This window comes from Debaryomyces fabryi (genome assembly GCF_001447935.2).
Source record: "Debaryomyces fabryi strain CBS 789 chromosome Unknown contig00063, whole genome shotgun sequence".
In the NCBI taxonomy this organism is placed as follows: Eukaryota; Fungi; Ascomycota; class Pichiomycetes; order Serinales; family Debaryomycetaceae; genus Debaryomyces; species Debaryomyces fabryi.
The window spans coordinates 39,112-56,348 of record NW_015385489.1 but is presented as its reverse complement, the minus strand read 5'-3'; the positions used below and the strand labels follow the sequence as shown (position 1 = coordinate 56,348).

At 35.9% G+C, this 17,237-nt stretch overlaps 10 protein-coding genes across 10 annotated transcripts; 5 read left to right on the top strand and 5 right to left on the bottom strand.

Moving 5' to 3' along the window:
• Positions 1–25: 25 nt before the first annotated feature.
• AC631_03139 (uncharacterized protein) lies at positions 26–1,627 on the bottom strand (the record flags this gene model as incomplete). Its single annotated transcript, XM_015611968.1, has 1 exon — positions 26–1,627. One exon carries the CDS (start codon positions 1,625–1,627, stop codon positions 26–28), a length of 1,602 nt encoding a protein of 533 aa, XP_015467236.1.
• A 435-nt stretch (positions 1,628–2,062) lies between these two features.
• Positions 2,063–2,299, bottom strand: TIM9 (protein transporter; the record flags this gene model as incomplete). The annotated part of the gene is made up of 1 exon (XM_015611967.1): positions 2,063–2,299. One exon carries the CDS (start codon positions 2,297–2,299, stop codon positions 2,063–2,065), a length of 237 nt encoding a protein of 78 aa, XP_015467235.1.
• A 198-nt stretch (positions 2,300–2,497) lies between these two features.
• AC631_03137 (asparagine--tRNA ligase) lies at positions 2,498–3,994 on the bottom strand (the record flags this gene model as incomplete). Its single annotated transcript, XM_015611966.1, has 1 exon — positions 2,498–3,994. The coding sequence occupies one exon, from the start codon at positions 3,992–3,994 to the stop codon at positions 2,498–2,500; it is 1,497 nt and encodes a 498-aa protein (XP_015467234.1).
• Positions 3,995–4,174: 180 nt separating this feature from the next.
• AC631_03136 (histidinol-phosphatase) lies at positions 4,175–5,140 on the top strand (the record flags this gene model as incomplete). The annotated part of the gene is made up of 1 exon (XM_015611965.1): positions 4,175–5,140. The coding sequence occupies one exon, from the start codon at positions 4,175–4,177 to the stop codon at positions 5,138–5,140; it is 966 nt and encodes a 321-aa protein (XP_015467233.1).
• A 60-nt stretch (positions 5,141–5,200) lies between these two features.
• AC631_03135 (proline--tRNA ligase) lies at positions 5,201–7,243 on the bottom strand (the record flags this gene model as incomplete). Its single annotated transcript, XM_015611964.1, has 1 exon — positions 5,201–7,243. One exon carries the CDS (start codon positions 7,241–7,243, stop codon positions 5,201–5,203), a length of 2,043 nt encoding a protein of 680 aa, XP_015467232.1.
• Positions 7,244–7,493: 250 nt separating this feature from the next.
• On the top strand, positions 7,494–9,152 carry DED81 (asparagine--tRNA ligase; the record flags this gene model as incomplete). Its single annotated transcript, XM_015611963.1, has 1 exon — positions 7,494–9,152. One exon carries the CDS (start codon positions 7,494–7,496, stop codon positions 9,150–9,152), a length of 1,659 nt encoding a protein of 552 aa, XP_015467231.1.
• A 220-nt stretch (positions 9,153–9,372) lies between these two features.
• ARG4 (argininosuccinate lyase) lies at positions 9,373–10,770 on the top strand (the record flags this gene model as incomplete). Its single annotated transcript, XM_015611962.1, has 1 exon — positions 9,373–10,770. The coding sequence occupies one exon, from the start codon at positions 9,373–9,375 to the stop codon at positions 10,768–10,770; it is 1,398 nt and encodes a 465-aa protein (XP_015467230.1).
• Positions 10,771–10,893: 123 nt separating this feature from the next.
• AC631_03132 (uncharacterized protein) lies at positions 10,894–11,802 on the bottom strand (the record flags this gene model as incomplete). Its single annotated transcript, XM_015611961.1, has 1 exon — positions 10,894–11,802. The coding sequence occupies one exon, from the start codon at positions 11,800–11,802 to the stop codon at positions 10,894–10,896; it is 909 nt and encodes a 302-aa protein (XP_015467229.1).
• A 1,038-nt stretch (positions 11,803–12,840) lies between these two features.
• Positions 12,841–15,018, top strand: AC631_03131 (uncharacterized protein; the record flags this gene model as incomplete). Its single annotated transcript, XM_015611960.1, has 1 exon — positions 12,841–15,018. One exon carries the CDS (start codon positions 12,841–12,843, stop codon positions 15,016–15,018), a length of 2,178 nt encoding a protein of 725 aa, XP_015467228.1.
• A 148-nt stretch (positions 15,019–15,166) lies between these two features.
• Positions 15,167–17,227, top strand: ENP2 (ribosome biosynthesis protein; the record flags this gene model as incomplete). Its single annotated transcript, XM_015611959.1, has 1 exon — positions 15,167–17,227. One exon carries the CDS (start codon positions 15,167–15,169, stop codon positions 17,225–17,227), a length of 2,061 nt encoding a protein of 686 aa, XP_015467227.1.
• Positions 17,228–17,237: the final 10 nt, after the last annotated feature.

The window sequence follows — 17,237 nt, the reverse complement described above, 5'->3', positions numbered from 1 at the left end:
ATATATACCTAATAAGAAATGAAATTTATTTAGTATCCAGTTCGGCCTCCTCGAACAATTTGAATATATTGTTCACGTCATTTTTCATACTTTTAGTTAATTGAACTAAATCTGTATCAGACTTATTATACATAATACAATTAGCTAACATCAACAATATATCTCTTTTCAATTGTTTAATCAGTTGATATTCTGGGGGTTCATTCTTCAGTTTAATTGACTTCAAAATGTTCTTTAAATCCTTTGGTTCATAGATGACTTCATGATAGTCAGGAGCCTCTTTGGAGTTAACTGGTTGCAAAAAGGGGGATGAAAATCTATGCGCCTGTATGTTATTTATTAAATTAACGGCAATGTGCTGGAACCTTTTATGTTGTTGAGGAGTAGATACTGATAATGACCGGGAACGCTTTCTGGATGATTGGGAACGCAATTCTTCTTTTGCATTGCTCTCTGATAATTTAGGTTCAGGGGTTTGAAAATTATTTGTAGAATCAACTGGAGTAGTCTTTCTATGTTCCCCTTTATCGTTCTTTGTATTCTTATCCCCAATTGGTTCTGCCTTTTCTTCTTGAAAGTCTTCCTGGACTTCTTCTTGTTGTTCTTCTTCAGCATTCTCTTTTTCTTCCTGGGCTCTTTGATCACCTTGTTCCTTCTGTGGCTCTTCTTCTGTTTCTTCTGTTTCTTCTGTTTCTTCTTTTTCTTCTTTTTCTCCTTCATTACTTTCATCTTGCTCTTCCTTCTCTTCCTGTTCTTCCCCTTCATTCTGCCCCTCCTGTGGTACTTCATCATCATCATCTTTTTTGCTTTCATTCTCTTCTTGTTCTTCGCTTCGTGACTCCTCTAAGTCTTTATCATCATTTTCAACTTCCACTTGCTCTGCTTTGTCTTCTTGTTCCTTCTCTAGAGGTTTTTCAAGACCTGTATTTTCTGCTGGTTCGTTAACTATATCATTATTCTCTTGTTTCTTAATGCTTTCAGCCTCTTGACCTTCTAAATCATTCCCAGCTTCTAATACAATTTCATCTTGTTTTTGTTCATCTTCTCCTTCTATATCTTCCAATTCATTCGTGACTTCTTTGTTAGCTCTTTCAATACTTTCAGTACCTTCTTGAAATTCGCTACCTTCGTTTTCTTCTTCTATAGTATACTTCTCGGTATTGGACGTATCTACTAGACTATCATTTTCACCTTCCTTTGATGCTACAGTTCCAGTTTCATCCATATGACTTCTATATATAATACCCAAGTCATCAATATTCTTTATAAGTAATTTTGCGTAATTCAATGTGGATGTCACAGCTATATTGCTTAATATGGCTTGAAATGCTTTGGCATTTGTTTCGATTTTTAATATGTCATCTGTTACTTGAACAAAATCAGCAATCTTTCTTTCTTTTATTAATACAACTAAAGTTGACTTGTCTACTTTAACATCTATAGGAGCCAGGTTGAACGCTTTTGTATAGGCCACAACCAATTCGTTCATTTTTGACAAAAATGCACCCAAGTCCAATTCAACGGTTGATTGACTTGTAAGCTCCGTCAACTCTTTAATTGAGCTATTAATTGTGGATACTATAATTATCAGTACAAGATCTTTATCAAGTGATTCTATAGCAGCCATTGTATTCCGTATCTGACCTTGTTTACTTGGTAAACCTTACGATCTTTTGAGCTTTATGAAAATTAATTTTGTGTAATACCAGTCTACTGAATATATAGCACCTACAATAGAGACTCGAAGGTCAAATTTTTGATAACCAGAATAATATTTTGTATTATGTCAAGACTAAATATGTACAATAAGTATAAAGAGTGCTCCATTCATTGCTTGAAAGAACACGAAGAAAAAGTTCGTTAAGTGACCTCATCCACATGAAATCAGCCTTTATTTTCATAATGAGCTATGCCCAAACAAATACATGTAATCACTAACGTTTTTGCATATTTTGCATCAATAAGGCACTACGTTTGGTTAGTATTTTTGTATATTCCAATTCGAAAGATACCACATGGTATCTTCATCTCATATCAAATTCTAGTATTTCTCAATAATTACTTACTTTTGTTCTTGGAATCTTTGACCAACTCTTTCACTGTGCTTCAAGAACTTTTCTGAACATTTGGTAATACATCCAGTTTCCTTGGTGGTCAAGTTGTTAGATGTAAAGTCGTTGACACAGTCATCGAAACATTTGGAGACTAAGTTTGAGTATAATCTCATGAAATCCTTCATTTGCTTTTGTTCAACAATTTGTTGGAACTCTTGTTGTTCCTTGACATTTAATTGGTCCATTTTTACTATTATGTCTTTTGAGTATTGGGTATATTTTTAAGATAACGTTAAATGAAACTCTTAGTATTGCTTTAGCAGGCTCGACGAGGACGAAAAATAAAAATTTGAAGGCAAGGTTATATACAGGTCATGATTTATGTCCCATATTATATAATCAGTCTATAAGGTATATACAAGTAGTCTATATGATGATGGCTATTAACAGTTGCATGATTGGGGGACACGAGGAAAAGGTATGACATCCTTGACATTTTCCATTGCTCCAAGATAGGAAAGTAATCTTTCAAAACCCATACCAAAACCACCATGTGGAACCGTACCATTGAGTCTGGTTGATAAATACCATTCCATTTCTTTTAAGTTCATATTTCTCCTCGTCATTTCTTGTACCAAGTTATTGTAGTTATGTTCTCTCATTGAGCCGCCAATTAGCTCTCCTATTTCCGGTAAAATCAAATCGTAGCATGCAACTGTTGGTCTGTCCGGATTGTAAACACTTGGATGAGATTTGGGCATGTAAAATGGCTTTTGAGATCTTGGGTAGTCAGTAATAAAAACTGGGGATTGGAAATGGGTGCTAGCAAGCCATTTTTCGTGTTCAGTCAGGATATCCTCACCCCAATTCAAGCGGTTTTTCAGTCTATTTTTATTCTTTATTTTGTTAATGATATCGATAGCATCAGAATAAGTTATGGAGGGCCATTTTTCAGGAGCCAAAATCGTGTTCCACCTGCTCTTCAATGTTTCAATTTCATCTTTCTTGAATCTAGAGCTTAGCAAATCAGTCGATTGCCCACTGAATTGTTCATTTACAGCTTCGGATTTCAATGCACTTGTGACGTATCTTATCATTTGTTCTGTGAAGTCAGTTAATTGACTGACATGGTCGACGTAGCACATTTCAGCCTCCAACATCCAGAATTCACTTAAATGACGATTTGTATTAGAATCTTCTGCTCTAAAACACGGGGTTAAAGTCCAAGCCCTATTTAAAGATAACGTCAATACCTCAAGATGAAGTTGAGTGGAAACAGTCAAGAAGGCAGGTTTACCAAAAAAATGCTCTTCCTGAACATTGCCATCCACAACGACTTCTTTTCTATGCAACTGCTCGATTTTGAATTGTTCACCTGCTCCTTCACAATCAGAGCTAGTAATCAACGGAGGTGTAGTTTTAGTGAAATTCTGACTATTGAAAAATTCCATTAATTTAGTTTCCATGAACGATCTAAAGCGCAACATAGAGGCCAATGATGCAGTTCTATGTCTCAAAGTTGGCAATCCTCTCAAGAATTGATACGTTTGGGTTTTCTTCTGAATAGGGTATGCATCTTCCACATCTCCTATAATATGGAGACTATGATCAATTGCCTCCGGATTATATAAAACTTCATATTTTTGAGTACCTTTAGATTCAATCCATTTTCCTACAACATTGATGCTTTGGCCCACCTTCAAGTGCAATTTGGAAAACGTAGATTCAGGATCCTGTAAGACAATACTTAAGTTATGAAACGTAGTTCCATCTGATAAGTCAATAAAACCTATATTTTTAAACTGACGGATAGATTTAATGTGCCCTTGAGTTGAAATGGTTGATTCAATACTAGGAGGTGCTATAAATAAATCTTTAATAGTAGGTTTTAACCCGCTGAAATATGCCTTGAAATTTAATGATACACATCTTGATGGCATCCGACCATGACTTGCACTAAGTATCCTCATCCCACCTAATGATGATTGGAAATACCTAGTAGTTAACTGTGAAAAATTTCGAGTCCTATTTATTATATCATCCTGCATGTGATGGACACCATAATAACCACTAAGATGATAAAGAATGTTGCAATATTAAACCCTTAGTTATCCAAACACATGCATTCCCATCATTCACATAGTGGTACATATGTATCACACGCAACTGATGATTTAGATTCAATTGTAAGTAAAGCTCAATCGATGGGTTTTACCCATTTTTGTCTTACAGAACATATGCCCCGGTTGGAAAATAAATTTCTTTATCCAGAAGAGATAGAGAAGAATTATTCTATTAAAGAATTGGATGATAACTTTAAACGTTATTTAGACCATGCTAAGAGATTACAGGAAAAGTATAATGCAGAAGGTGGTATGAAGATATTAATTGGATTTGAAGTTGAAGGCATAGATGAGTCCCATATTGAGTATAGTTCCAAGTCGATCATAGAAGAAAGTCCATATGTGAACATGTCGGTTGGATCAGTACATTACGTCAACCAAATACCAATTGATTTCTCAGCAAAGTTATGGGCCCAGGCTCGAGATTCAACTATAGATAAAACGACTAGATCTTTGTATAAGGCATATTTTGATCTCCAATACAAAGTTGTACTGAAACTAAAGCCACAAGTAATAGGGCATTTTGATTTAATTCGTCTATTTGAGCCTACAGATGAAATAGATGAAACAACACAGAAAGCTCTTAAAGATATCAATGTTGAGAGTGATTGGCCTGATGTATGGGAATCAATAGTTCGGAACATAAAATTTATTAATGACTATGGTGGTTTATTTGAATTGAACTCGGCCGCAATACGGAAAGGCTGGTCTTCACCTTATCCTAAAAAGGACATGTGTGATGCCATATTAAGGTATGGAAATGGAAAGTTTTGTCTTTCTGACGATTCACATTCGATAGCCCAAGTTGGTTTGAACTTTCATAAGGCATGGGAATATGCTAAAGATGTACTTAAGCTAGACTATATCTATTATTTGGATTTGGATGAGAATAAGAATACCGTTACTAGAAGAGAATTAATTCTGGAGTTAGATAAATCTACATTTTGGAACCAATACAAATGATTATATACATCTGTTTATTAATTAATATACCTATATTATCTCCTTATTATAATTACATGTCTAATATGATCTACCGAACATACAATAAGTCACAGCAGGCTTGTCACATTTAACACACTTTTGGCCGGACTTTAATTCTGGTTGGTCGTATGGAATACACAAGGATTTTGCACCCATTGATGGCGATTTTTCGTCAACCTCCTCTTCTTCACCATCGTCCTTCTTAGCAGAGGAATCCTTAATGTCGTCTTCACAGTCAGCATCACCACACCAAGGAGAAACAATGACGTTCTTAGCATTTAATGTTGGAACAAAGTCCTTCCAGTCGTGGACAAAGACACGGTGTTCATCGAAATCTTTACGGGCCTTTTCTAATAAACCAACTTGCATTTCTTGCAAAATTTCTGGAATGCGTTTCTCTAATTCATTTAATTTAACAGAATACTTCTGGTTGTTATCACGTCTAACAGCGGTGACTTGCTCAGAAGCTAAATCTTTAGGACCGAACTCTAAACGTAATGGGGTACCCTTCAATTCCCAGTCTGAGAATTTCCAGCCAGGAGAATAGTTATCCCTGTAATCACCAGTAACTCTGACATCGGTTTGCTTTAAGACATTTTCGATATGAGCGGCACCATCATTGATGGCCTTTCTTTGATCATCAGTGGTCTTAGCAGTTAAACCAACAGGAATAACTACAACTTGTGTTTGAGCAACACGAGGAGGTAAAACTAAACCCTTGTTGTCAGAATGAGTCATAACCATAACACCAATGACACGAGTAGACAAACCCCAGGAGTTTTGGAAAGCGTGCACTCTTGGCTTATCAGCACCTTCTGGATTTTCGACTGAAATGTTGAACATCTTAGAAAAGTTGGTTCCTAAATGATGGGAAGTAGCACCTTGAATACCTCTACCAGTAGCAGCAATAAAACCTTCACAAGTAGTAGTATAATCACCACCAGCAAACTTTTCGTTTTCGGTCTTCTTACCTTTAACAACAGGAACAGCCAACAATTCTTCGTAGATACCGGTGTATAAATCCAAAATCTGTTCAACTTCTTCAGCAGCACCTTCCTTAGTCAAATGAGCGGTGTGACCTTCTTGCCATAAGAATTCACGAGTTCTCAAAAATGGTTGTGGGTGTTTGAATTCCCATCTAACAACAGAGTTCCATTGATTCAACTTCAATGGCAAGTCTCTGTGAGATCTAATCCATTTAGCATAGTATGGATACATAACAGTTTCTGAAGTTGGTCTAATAGCAATGTGTTCATCTAATTCGGAGTTACCAGCACGAGTAACCCAAGCGACTTCTGGAGCAAACCCTTCAATATGATCTTTTTCCTTCTCTAAGACCCTAGAAGAGACGAACATTGGGAAGTATGAATTTTGCACTCCCATTTTCTTGATACGAGAGTTAAACCATTCTTGAATGGTTTCCCAAACAGAGTAAGAGTTTGGTCTTAAAATATAACAACCAGACACATCATAGTAATCCAACATTTCACCCTTGGTGACAACTTGGGAATACCAAGATGAGAAGTCCTTGGCCTTATCCACGGTAATACCAATCAATTTCGCATCTTCAAGCTTGGCTGCTTGTTTTTCCTTCTTCAAAGCATCTTTCTTGGATGTGTCTGCTGCTGGAGCTGGTTCGGCTGAAAAAGCAACAGAAACCACCTCAATGCCAGTAGAAACAAGATATTCGTTAAGAACCTTTGCAGAAATGCTAGCCTTGGACGAAGCTGTAGATAACTCTAAAACTGTATCATCTGAAGCCTTGGTGATGTTCTCATCAACTACGAGCTTAATCTTTCCAGCCAAATCCTTGTGTAAGTTCGCAATCGACACTTCTTTAGCTGAAACACTGAAAAATTCGCTTACCAAGTCGTCTTTAGCCAATCTAGGTTCCTTGACGCCAGCCGCCTTAGCAATAGCAGGAGATGGTGTCTGAGTGGTCTGCAAAGCGAAGACAACCACTGGAACTGGTGTGGCGGTCTTAGCCGTTTTAGGCTTGAAAACCAACGTTTTGGTAGGAACTGCGGATTCTGAAGAAACAGTCGCTAATGATAATGCTGCTAATGATTGTTCTAAAGCCATTTTAATGCTTTCACCTATGAATCATTACATGTCACATCTCATGAGTAACCGATTTTTCTATATGTCGAGTGCTAACCTGTAAACTTTGAAAATTATGATTTTTTTGATGATTTGCAGTTTAGATATTGGTCCTCTAATTACCCGCAATCATAGTTAATTTCAGTACAATATAATTTTTGAAATTTTATAGAACGATGAATCACACAGTATAAAGTAAATTTTATACTATTTTATTACAATCAAAGATAATATGTCTCAAGTATACGTTAACGAGAAGACGGGTTCTGACAGCGCCGATGTTAGTGGTTCGGAACAACAACCGTTCCAAACCCCAGCATTTGCATTGTTCAAGAACGAAGATGCTAAGATTTTCGTCTACAAACAATTAGAAGATTCAGAAGAATTTGGTTACAGTGAAATTTCTGCGTCGGCTTTAAAGAAGGCTAAAAAGGGAGCTGATGGATTGAAGAAAAAACAGGAAAAACAAGCTAAGTTACAGGAAGAACAGAAAAAGAAACAAGACGATGCGGCTAAAAAATTTGCAGAAATGGATTTGATCAGCATTAAGGAGGATGAATCGCTTCCAGAAGCCAAAAAAATCAAATTGGGAAAGATTCAGGACAACATTGGTACTAGAGTCGTTGTGCAAGGTTGGATTCACCGTTTGAGATTGCAAAAAGGCTTAGGTTTCATCACTTTGAGAGACGGTACTGGATTCATCCAATGTATATTGACTGGTGATTTAGCCAAATGCAAAACTACCCACGAACTTACTTTAGAGTCCACTGTCACCATCAAGGGTGTTATCAACAAATTGCCAGAAGGTAAATCTGCCCCAGGTGGTGTTGAATTGAAGGTAGATTATTACGAGGTTGTTGGCCTTGCTCCAAGCGGAGAAGAAGCTTTCAGTAACAAGGTTCAAGAAAACGCCGACCCATCATTATTATTAGATCAACGTCACTTGGCCTTAAGAGGTGAAAGTTTGTCTGCCGTCATGAAGGTCAGATCCACGTTACTCCAAGCCATCAGAAGATTCTTCGCTGAGGAAGGTCTTTTGGAAGTCACACCACCATGCATGGTTCAAACTCAAGTTGAAGGTGGTTCTACTTTATTCAAAATGGATTACTATGGTGAAGAAGCTTACTTAACTCAATCCTCTCAATTATACTTAGAAACTTGTTTACCAGCATTGGGTGACGTTTTCTGTGTTCAAGAATCTTTCCGTGCTGAAAAATCCCACACAAGAAGACATTTGTCCGAATATACTCACATTGAAAGTGAATTGGGATTCATAGAATTCGATGACTTATTAACACATCTTGAACGCTTAATTACCTACATCGTGAAGTATGTTCTTGAAGACCCAGTTGGTGGCCCATTAATCAAACAATTGAACCCTAACTTTGTTCCTCCTCAAATGCCTTTCAAGAGGATGGAATACATCCATGCATTGGACTGGTTGAACGAACACGGCATTCCAAACGAAGATGGTGAAAAATTCAAATTCGGTGATGATATAGCTGAAGCTGCTGAACGTAAGATGACCGACACTATTGGTGTTCCAATTTTGTTAATTCGTTTCCCAGTAGAAATTAAATCATTCTACATGCAAAAGTGCGCTGATGATCCAAGAGTCACCGAATCTGTTGATGTCTTGATGCCAAATGTCGGTGAAATCACCGGTGGTTCTATGAGAACTTACGATCACGATGAATTAGTCGCTGCCATTAAGAGAGAAGGTCTTGACTTAGATTCATACTACTGGTTTACTGATCAAAGAAAGTATGGTACATGCCCACACGGTGGTTATGGTTTAGGTACAGAAAGAATTTTAGCTTGGTTATGTGACAGATTCACCGTCAGAGATTGTTCCTTATACCCAAGATTCACTGGTAGATGTAAGCCATAGATAATTGCTTATAATAAGTAGTTTAATGTATAGATTTAATTAATATTATAACTGTTATGACTCAGCATATTGTATGAAACACGACTTCTTAAAACGGCAATTGTTAAGCGCGGTGATGAATCAGACTATCAGATAGTGTCCATAAATATCCATAATTTTTCATTAGAAATTTTTCACCTTTTATTAGTCTGTAAGGAATATAGGACAATATTAACTGAAAATGTCAAAAGAACAACCAGCTGAAAGTAAATTGTGGGGTGGTAGATTCACCGGTGCTACTGATCCATTAATGGACTTATACAATGCTTCATTGCCATATGACAAGAGAATGTTTGAAGCAGACTTAAATTGTACAAAAGTTTATACACAAGGATTAAATAAGATTGGGTTGATTAGTGATGAAGAGTTGGTGGCTATTCACAAAGGATTAGGCGAGATCCAAAAAGAATGGGAGGCTGGCACCTTTGTTGAAAAGCCTGGAGATGAAGATATTCACACTGCTAATGAAAGAAGATTAGGAGAAATTATTGGTAAACACATTGCAGGAAAAGTTCACACTGGTAGATCTAGAAATGACCAAGTTGCTACTGACATGAGAATCTATGTCCGTGAAAACTTGACCAAGTTGCTTGAATTTTTGGCAGGATTCATTAAGACCATTTCTAAGAGAGCCAAAGAAGAAATTGATGTTTTGATGCCAGGGTACACTCACTTGCAAAAAGCGCAACCTATTAGATGGTCTCATTGGTTATCCATGTATGCTACATATTTCACCGAAGATTACAAGAGATTGAAGCAAATCTTGGAAAGAGTCAACCAATGTCCCTTAGGTGCTGGTGCTTTAGCTGGTCATCCTTACGGTATCGATAGAGAATTTTTATCCCAAGGATTGGGTTTTGATTTCCCTATCGGTAACTCATTGACTGCTGTCAGTGATCGTGATTTTGTTGTTGAAACTTTATTCTGGTCAACTTTATTCATGAATCATATTTCTCGTTTCTCAGAAGATTTGATTATCTATTCAACAGGTGAATTTGGATTTGTTAAGTTAGCTGACGCTTACTCTACAGGTTCATCATTGATGCCACAGAAAAAAAATCCTGACTCCTTAGAATTATTGAGAGGTAAGTCGGGTCGTGTTTTCGGTTCCTTATCTGGTTTCTTGATGTCTATCAAGTCCATACCTTCTACTTATAACAAGGATATGCAAGAAGACAAGGAACCATTATTTGATGCCTTGACTACTGTTGAGCACTCCGTTTTAATTGCTACTGGTGTCATATCAACTTTAGCCATTAACAAAAACAAGATGAGAGAAGCTTTAACTATGGACATGTTGGCTACTGATTTAGCTGATTATTTGGTTAGAAAGGGAGTCCCATTCAGGGAAACCCATCATATTTCTGGTGAATGTGTTAGAGTTGCAGAGGATTTGAAATTATCCGGAATTGACAAGTTATCTTTACAACAATTCAAGGAAATCGATGAAAGATTCGGAGATGATGTTACGGATGTTTTTGATTTTGAAGTTAGTGTAGAAAGAAGAACTGCAATCGGTGGTACTGCTAAATCTGCTGTCTTAAAGCAATTTGATCAATTAGAAGCTGAATTAATATAATCACCCAAAATTTATTTGAACGAAAATATGGGATTCCGTTGACGCTATAGATAATTATATGATATTTAAGCTATACATTTGGAATATTTAGGTAGTCTCCATAATTGAATAATGCTATTATCGTTAAAAGCCTGGATTTAATTTTGAAATTGTTTTCGATATGAACGTCTTTTTCTTCTGACCATTCTTTATGTGTCTATCTCGATCTCCTTTTATATCATTATCACTTCTATCTTCATCTTCGTCTTCATTATCATTTTCGTCTTCATTTTTACTTTTATAGGGAACATCAACAATGCCTGCATTTATTAATTGAAGTCTAGAAAGCAACTCCTCTGATGCTTCAGGAAGGATACGTATTTTTGTAGCTGTCCTTGGTTTCAGATCTGTAATTTTTTTATCTGTAAGTTGACCAGCAAAAAGTACTTCATCTATATCGTAATCTTCTGGATCAATTTCATTTTCCTTATCCTTTTCATTATGATGCTCTTGGTTTATCCGTGACATAGCATTTGATTCATACGTTTGAGGAACGCCCTGCGTCATTGCCAAATCCAGGTCGTCCCCGAAAAGAATATACGCATATTCATTAGCTTTAGATTTGGAACTGTAATTAGGAATACATTCCGCTATTGGATATCCATTCAATGAATATTCTCCTGCATTACGCCTATTTTGAGTATTTTGTGAAGGGTAACTCAAGCTCCTCTTGAATTTTGACGTTTCTTTCAGTACATTATTCAAGTCTATGACTGGCTGCGAAACAATAGAGGTATTTGGTGTATTATTGTACCTTTTGAACCCCGTAGGTGAGTCTGTGTATGAATAAGTAGAGTTTTCACGGAAATCCGAATTTAATGTATCGCTGCCTTCGGATCTTCTTTGATAGACGGCGTTCTTAGGAAAGTATCCATGATCGATTGAGTCTGATCTCCTATGAAATATGCTTTTAGGTGAATGAGGATATGAAGTTTCGTTTGCATCCTTAGAATGACGCTTTGCTCTATTAAATGAATAACTGAAATTAAGCATATTCAACGAAACTTTTATCGAAACTTTCGCCTATCTAAGTTTCTTCTATTGTTTAAGTATCAAACGAGTTCGAAATACTTGAAATCTGTTGAAATCTACCACTCATTTATACTTCTAAATGGTTCTTGATCTAGGCATTAGTAATAGATTCTCTCCTCCCGTATACTATGCAAACTCAGCTAATGAACTGCCCTACTGCAATTTTATGTACATGCATGTACTATAAATGTGACCCCCCAAACTAACTGCCTTGGCTCCCTTTAGGGAAGGATCTAAACTTGATAAGCTCCCTGCAGTATAAACTACTGCTATGTCTAATGTCTAGCCTTATCATAGTATTTCTTGGGGTCAGGTCATCTATGGAAGGTCGTACGCAATTCCCCTATCTAATATAAAAAATTTTGTACATACTCTTTTGAAATCCTAATATACATCCTTACTAATAGCACCTTTCATTAAACTACCCTTATCATATCTAAGCTTCGAATGCAATAAATAGTCATCTTAACTTAATTTACGATTGATGATCCATTCGAACCTAAATCCAATTAGTATTTCGCAGCCATTCTAGTTCTCAAGAAATTGAACGGTGAAAGCACATAAGGATGATTCAAAACAATGAATTACCGAGGTAATATTCTTTGTATTAGTTTCCGAGTCATGCAAGGCATATTTAGAGAAATAATATCCCTTGAAATCGGATGTTTATTTAACGCTCCTCCACACTCAAACCTGCTTGAACCTGCGCCAACACGAATCATACTATAAATCCGCACATGGAATAGACGGCATTCAAAAACTTTTGGAGAAGACGTCAAATTTCTCTATACGGATCTGGCCTCCCTTACTTTTAGATGTCTAACGTGGGGCCAAACGCTAGCATCAAAAATGATGGTCTCGACCTTTCTCGGAAAAACAGTTTTGCAACACATTATTTGAAACATAGCGCTAAGATATGGACTACCACAGTTTCTTTTCTTTTCCTTTAATGCTTTTTTTACTGTTACTTCTTTAACAGAAATATTTACAGTTGATCAAATGAAATATACAGAACAATCAAAGATTGCAAAAATAGGAGGAATAAGTGGTAGAATGGTAAAAAATAATGATAGCTCGTCGGTCGCTTTGGCTTTAATTAATGTTAATAATGAATTGCAAAAACTTGAAACAAAAGATAAGAACAAGACAAAATATAGTGATGAGTTGTTGAATAAGATAAAGAAGATATATGACGATTTGATTAAGATGCTTCACAAATATCCTCAGTTTCCTTCGGAGGTAATAGATCACCAGGATTTGAATTTGTTCTATCCATTGATGAAATTAATCTCAATAAACCTAGCACGAGGACAGGATGTTAATGACTTGACAGACAAATTTGGAATGCTAATCTGGCACCACTTGAACCATCCTGTACTTTTTAGAAACTTGATGAAGCTATTGGGATCTCGAGACACCATAATGAAACAATTCTGTGAACTTATTTTGGAAATAGTTCCAAAGATACAAAAGGACGATTTTCTGTATGCCTATTGGTATACCAGGAAAGTCACAGACGGTCCTTCGGAAGATGTGAGAGACGAATGGTACGCAATTTCAATGGGGTTCGTCAAATTGATTACAGAAAATATTGAAGAATGGTACAATGTGTTCTTAGAATTAGAGTGTATGTGTAAGATATCTTCATTTACAAAAGACGATAATAAGAAATTGACTGATCTTTTGGTGTTATTAATAGAAGGGTTTGGGGCTCCATCAAAAAAGGAGTTATTAGCTTTAATGATTTCTACAATGGGACTTGTAGAAAATTTAGAATCGCTTTCACAGCAGGAGATTTCTAGTATTAACAAGAGATGCATTTCCAAAGTGGTTGAAACAGTCCGAAATACTCTAATATGGAATGATCCGTGTCTCATTTCTACTAAGAAGGTCATGTCTGCTCTTTCCAAAACGAGTAGTATCTCAATTAAGCTAGACCCGAAGCACTCGATTCTATTTATATTAGAGATCCTTGATCATGGTAATGACTTCAATTATTTGCATACGTACAATTTGCTCTCGTATCTCACAATGTCTTTGAGAAATTTGAATAACTTACTTTTGTATGGTAAACAGAATTTATACCTGCACTATAATCAGCTTAATTCAAAGATATCATTGACTGCTCTCTTAGCTAACTTGAATTATATTATTTCTTCGTCATTATTGAGTATTTATTCTGATAATGAAGAAATTCCTGATATCATTTCAGACAACTTCAATCAAACAAGATTACCACCTTTGCCAAAATCTGATTATTTTTTTGACAATTTTAATTATAAAGATGCATTTGATAATGATTTAAGTTTAACTAATAATAGTGGTAATACTATCAGACTAATGCACTGTCAATCAATAAATTTGAACCTATTGCTGCAAATACTTCAAGATGAGCTTTACGCGATCTCAATGATGAATACATACTCAGCCGACCAGGTTAATCTGAAATTAATTTTTCGATTGATAGATTTGATGTTCTCGTCATTGTTCCCATCCTTGGTATTTCTACAAAAATATGGTGATCATGACAGATTAGATACAAAATCAAATCAAGAAACAATTTTCAACATATACCACAAGCTAATTTCAGCTGACCTTAGATTTACACAGAATTCTTTGATGTGGGTATGCTTAATCAACTTTGCTAGTGATATCTGTTACTTTGACTTGAACTATGTCCCAATATTCGAGTCACTATTCAAATTTTTGGTTAACAAAACATCATCAAATACTGTATTGGAAGATGAGCTAGTCAAGAGTGCGTTTAAGTTTTTCTTCGCTACATTTAGCAATGAAGACATTGTTGATGGGATTAGTGGGTCAGCTTCTAAGATCGAGATGCCAACAAACTCCAATTTAGTCACTGTCGAAATTTCCTATGATGAATATAAATTTATGTATCCGTATCCCCAACAAAATCCAATCAACTCTAACCCAGATGGATTACGAATGGATTGTTTGACAACAAATGATCCGTATGTGAATGTTTCTCATACTTATCTGCATATGCAAGATCAAGCTGAGAATAAAAAACCCTACAATAATACCAATAACAATGATCTGTTATTTATATTTGAACCAGAAATTGCAAATGCATCAACCCCACTAAAGTCAAACTATGTCACTAATTTTGCAAGACAACAAAGTATTCATGTTGATCAATATGGTAGGGTTTAATCAGTTTTGTATGTCCATAAGTATTCTATTTTATAATATGATCCTATCTGCACGTGATGTATTGATGTACAAAAAAAAATTAAAACCTCATCTCTAAATTTTCAACTATTCAAGTAAGACATTTACAGAATAGACCAAATTATCAGACATGGTATTGAAATCTACTTCCGCAGGGAATGTCTCTGTATATCAAGTGTCAGGAAGTAATGTATCTCGTTCGTTACCTGATTGGATCGCCAAAAAAAGAAAGAGAGCTTTAAAAAACGACATAGAGTATCAAAATCGTATTGAATTAATTCAAGATTTCGAGTTTAGTGAAGCTTCTAATAAGATTAGAGTTACTCCAGATGGTCAGTATGCAATGGCTACTGGTACTTATAAGCCACAAATACATGTTTATGATTTTGCAAATTTATCATTGAAATTCGATAGACATACCGATTGTGAAAATGTCGATTTTCTTATTTTATCTAATGATTGGACCAAATCAGTTCACTTACAAAACGACAGGTCTATTGAGTTTCATACAAAAGGTGGTATTCACTATAGGTCTAGAATTCCAAAGTTTGGAAGAAGCATGGCCTATAATGCATCCAGCTGTGATTTATTGGTTGGTGCATCAGGTAATGAATTATACAGATTAAATTTAGATAAGGGTCGCTTCTTGAATCCTTACGTTCTAGACACGAAGGGTGGTGTTAACTCTGTTGATATCAATCCGGTTCACGGATTAGTTACAGCTGGTTTGGAAGATGGAACTGTTGAATTTTGGGATCCTAGAAGTAGACAAAGAGCAGCCAAATTATTTGTTGGAGATCAATTAAATGAAACCGTTGAGATTACTGCAACTTCTTTCCGTAACGATGGTTTAAATTTTGCATGTGGTACATCTAATGGTAAATCATTAATCTATGATTTGAGAACTTCAACACCTTCTATAATAAAGGATCAAGGTTATGGCTATGGTATCAAAAAGATAATATGGTTAGATGAGAACTCCTCAGATTCCAATAAAATCTTAACGACAGATAAAAGAATTGCCAAAATTTGGGATAGAAACGATGGTAAACCTTTCGCCTCGATGGAGCCAAGTGTAGATATTAATGATATTGAATATATTAAAAATTCAGGTATGTTTTTCATGGCAAATGAAGGAATGCCAATGCACACATACTACATTCCAAACTTAGGTCCTGCACCAAAATGGTGTTCATTCTTAGACAATGTTACTGAAGAATTAGAAGAAAAGCCATCAGATTCCGTCTATTCTAACTATAGATTCATTACTAGAGATGAAGTCTCCAAGTTAAATATATCACATTTAATCGGTTCCAAGGTTTTGCGTTCTTATATGCATGGTTTTTTCATTGATACTGAGTTGTATGATAAGGTTAACTTGATTGCTAATCCTAACTCTTATCGAGACCAGAGAGAAAGAGAAATTAGAAAAAGAATCGAAAAAGAAAGAGAATCCAGAATCAGATCTACAGGAGCTATTACTAATACAAAGATTAAAGTTAATAAAGATTTGGCCTCTAAATTACAAGAAAAGAAAGGCTCCACCGATGCCGAAACCGTTATTAATGATGATCGTTTCAAGGAAATGTTCGAAAATCCAGAGTTTGCTATTGATGAACAATCTCATGAATATAAGCAACTTAATCCTGTTAAATCTACAAAAGATATTTCAGCGCCTGCTTTAACAGCTGCTGAAGAATCTGATGAAGAAAGATTAAACCTCAATAATGGAAATGCCAACGAATCCAGCTCGGATTCTGATTCTGAATCGGAAGAAGATGAAGAAGATGAAGAAACCAGAAAGTTACATAACCAAAAGGTTCAGAAGGAAATGGAGAAATTACGTCGTAAGAAACAAGCACAAGAAGAATCTAACCGCTTTATGAATGAGATGAAGGCTATGACAGAGGATAACACTAAGCAAAAAGCTGTTGAATCTTTTGGTTCTCAATTACTGAAGAATAGTAAAATTCAAAAGCCAAAGCATTCCAACAATGACTCTAGATTGCGTCGTCATGCCAGAGGAGAAGCCGAGCTCACTTTTGTTCCCCAAAAGCTGGAGAAAAAGCCAAAAGTTAGGTTTGAATCTGACAACTCAGAAGATCCCGAAAGCCTCAAAAATTCTGGAAGAACAAAGCAAAGATTTGATGGACGTAGAAGAGCCTCTAAGAATGCTTTCCGTGGTATGTAGGTCAGTATCA